General features: G+C 39.0%; 1 protein-coding gene across 1 annotated transcript; it reads left to right on the forward strand.

Annotated features, from left to right (window-relative positions):
- Nucleotides 1-2,342: 2,342 nt before the first annotated feature.
- On the forward strand, nt 2,343-3,134 carry LOC142163041 (secreted RxLR effector protein 161-like). The gene has a single exon (XM_075220291.1). It carries the CDS (start codon nt 2,343-2,345, stop codon nt 3,132-3,134), a length of 792 nt encoding a protein of 263 aa, XP_075076392.1.
- The last annotated feature ends 373 nt before the right edge of the window (nt 3,135-3,507 follow it).

The following is a 3,507-nucleotide window of genomic DNA, read 5'->3' on the forward strand; positions in this document are numbered from 1 at the left end:
GTTCAGCAGCCCCAGCTTTAGCATTAGGAAATATTAGTATTTCGTTTGGTAGTGGTAGAGTTTTAGCTTTAAAAGACACATTATATGTACCTTCCGTTAGAAGGAATTTAATTTCGGTTTCTAGCGCTATGAGAGATGGTTATGATTTTAATTGTCATCACGTTGATAAATGTGTTATTACTCATAATAAGCGTTATCTCTCTTCGGCTACATTGATTAAATGTCTTTTTGTTGTTGACTCTATTCTTAAACCGTTACCACCTAAAGAACTGAATAATGTTGATTTACCAAGCAAGAGAAAACGTTCTTCTGAATTGAGTGAAACATATTTATGGCACTTGCGTTTGGGTCATATAAATCTGAACAGAATTTCCAGGTTGGTCAAAGATGGACCTTTAAGTTCATTGAAAGTGGAGGCACTACCAACTTGTGAATCTTGTTTAGAAGGGAAAATGACAAAACGAAATTTCCCCTCAAAAGGAAATCGGGCAAGTGATAAATTAGAATTAATTCATTCTGATTTGTGTGGTCCAATGAATGTCCAAGAAAGAGGTGGTTTTGAGTATTTTGTGACTTTCACAGATGATTACTCAAAATATGGATATATTTATTTGTTGCGTCGAAAGTCTGAATGTTTTGAAAAGTTCAAAGAATTCAAGACTGAGACTGAAAAGCGACATAATAAATATATCAAGACACTGCGATCTGATCGTGGTGGGGAGTACCTCTCTACAGACTTTATTGGTTATTTATCAGAATGTGGAATTACATCTCAATTATCTGCACCTGGAACTCCACAACAAAATGGTGTAGCTGAAAGAAGAAATATGACTCTTATGGAAATGGTTAGATCAATGATGAGTTATTCCGATTTGCCTTCGTCTTTTTGGGTAAATGCCTTAGAAACGACGAATTATGTTCTGAACTTAGTTCCTTCAAAGTCAGTACCCTTGACCCCTACAGAATTGTGGACTGGGCGCAAGCCTAGTCTGCGGCATATTCGAGTTTGGGGTTGTCCGGCACATGTGCTAAAGGGGAAAACGGATAAATTGGAGGCAAGAACGGATGTATGCGTGTTTATAGGTTATCCAAAAGGGACGAAAAGTGGTTTATTCTATTGTCCTAAAGAGAAAAAGGTAATTGTTAGCACAAATGCCAAGTTTCTAGAAGAGGACTATTTGATGAACCATGTTCCTAGAAGTAAACTCGTTTTACAGGAACTCAGCAAAGGAATGGAAACTCAGTCATCTGAAAATCAAAACGACCATATCCAAACCCCGGAAGTCGATTTTGACATACCATTGCACTTTAGTAGTGGGAGAAATGTCAATAGACTTAATGTACCACAAGAACAAGTGCCCGCAGTCATACTACCACAAAGTAGTGGGAGTCATGTTGAGCAGACTGCACAACAGGAAGAAGTCGTTGATATCCCTGTGGATAGCATGGAGACTCAGGTTCCTAATGATGTTGTGGTTCAACCACAAAATCAACGTGATGTAGTTGCAACTGATGTAGTGCGTAGTCGTAGTGGGAGAGAAATAAGACAGCCAGTTCGTTACACGCTCTTGGGAGAATCATATGATAGGATCCCTGAGGAGCCTACCTCCGAACCTGTCAATTACGACCAAGCACTACATGATAAGGATGCCGATAAGTGGGTTGCTGCTATGAAATCAGAGTGGAGTCTATGTACTCTAATCAGGTTTGGGATCTTGTAGAACCAACTGATGGGGTTAAACCCATTGGATGCAAATGGATCTATAAGAAAAAGAGAGGTGTAGACGGAAAAGTACAAACTTTTAAAGCAAGGCTTGTAGCGAAAGGGTTTACTCAGAAAGAAGGGATTGACTATGAGGAAACCTTCTCGCCGGTAGCCATGCTTAAGTCTATAAGGATTCTCTTATCCATTGCTGCTCATTATGATTATGAGATTTGGCAAATGGATGTCAAGACAGCTTTCCTTAATGGAAGTCTTGATGAGTGCATCTATATGATGCAACCAGACGGTTTTATGGAAAGTGGCAAAGAGCACATGTTGTGTAAGCTTAAAAGGTCCATTTATGGACTAAAACAGGCATCTAGGGCATGGAACACTTGTTTTGATAAGGCGATTAAAACTTTTGGTTTTGATCAGTGTCTTAACGAATCTTGTGTATACAAAAAGTGGGATGGGGACAAAGTTGAATTCAGTTAAGCAGTGGTTGTCCACACATTTTGATATGAAAGATTTGGGAGAAGCGGCTCATATCCTTGGGATCAAACTCTTGCAAGATCGCAAGAAAAGGATATTAGGCTTGTCCCAAGGTCTTTATATTGATACAATACTCTCCAGGTTTAGCATGCATGATTCCAAGAAAGGATTCCTTCCTTTCAGACATGGAATTTCTCTATCTAAAGATCAGTCTCCTAAGACTGATGAAGAGATAGAAAAGATGAAGGCGGTCCCTTATGCATCAGCTGTGGGGAGCCTCATGTATGCTATGTTATGCACTAGGCCTGATATCTGCTTTGTCGTTGGCGTTGTTAGCAGATTTCAGTCTAATCCTAGGAAAGAGCATTGGACGGCGGTTAAACATATAATCAAGTACCTGAAAAGGACTAGGGATTACATGTTGATCTATCAATCGGATGACCTGGTACCTATTGGGTATACTGATTCGGATTTCCAATCAGACAGAGATTCTAGAAAGTCTACCTCAGGTAATGTGTTTACTCTTGGAGGTGGAGCCATAAGTTGGAGGAGTATCAAGCAAACTTGTGTTGCTGATTCCACCATGGAAGCCGAATATGTGGCAACCTCTGAGGCAGCCAAAGAGGCAGTTTGGCTCGGTAACTTCCTGAGAGAGTTGGGTGTGGTTCCTTCGATTCAAGCACCAATTACGCTTTACTGTGATAATAGTGGTGCGGTTGCAAATTCAAAGGAGCCACGAAGCCATAAGAGGGCAAAGCACATTGAGCGTAAATATCATTTAATTCGTGATATAGTGCAGAGAGGGGATGTAGTGGTCACCAAGATTGCGTCAGAGAACAACTTGGCAGATCCGTTTACTAAGAGCTTACCACAGAAGACTTTTGATAAGCATGTAGAAGGAATGGGTGTCAAAATTGTAGACGCATGGTTATTAGTCTAAGTGGGAGATTGTTAGAATATACTATAAGCCATGCGTATTGTTATAGTATTCTTTATGAACAATTATTTATTTACTTGTTTAAATTCAATAAAGTTTCATTTTAAATAAATCATGTGTTGGTTTGTGCGTCCATTGCTTACATAGTAGATGATTTAGTGTATAGAGTTTAGCTTATACACGGAAGATTAAATCATCGGTTCTTGTAAGACATAAAAGTTAATGTTCACAATCTAATGATGGAATTGGACAAATCATCGGAATGATTGTAGCACAAGATTAAATATAATTTATCTTGATTATGAGAATGGTTTAATTCCAACTTCTTGTGCTAGTACATTTTGTATGTATTGAACGGATCAAGTAGAGATGAGTA

This window comes from Nicotiana tabacum, chromosome 8 (genome assembly GCF_000715075.1).
Source record: "Nicotiana tabacum cultivar K326 chromosome 8, ASM71507v2, whole genome shotgun sequence".
Taxonomy (NCBI): Eukaryota; Viridiplantae; Streptophyta; class Magnoliopsida; order Solanales; family Solanaceae; genus Nicotiana; species Nicotiana tabacum.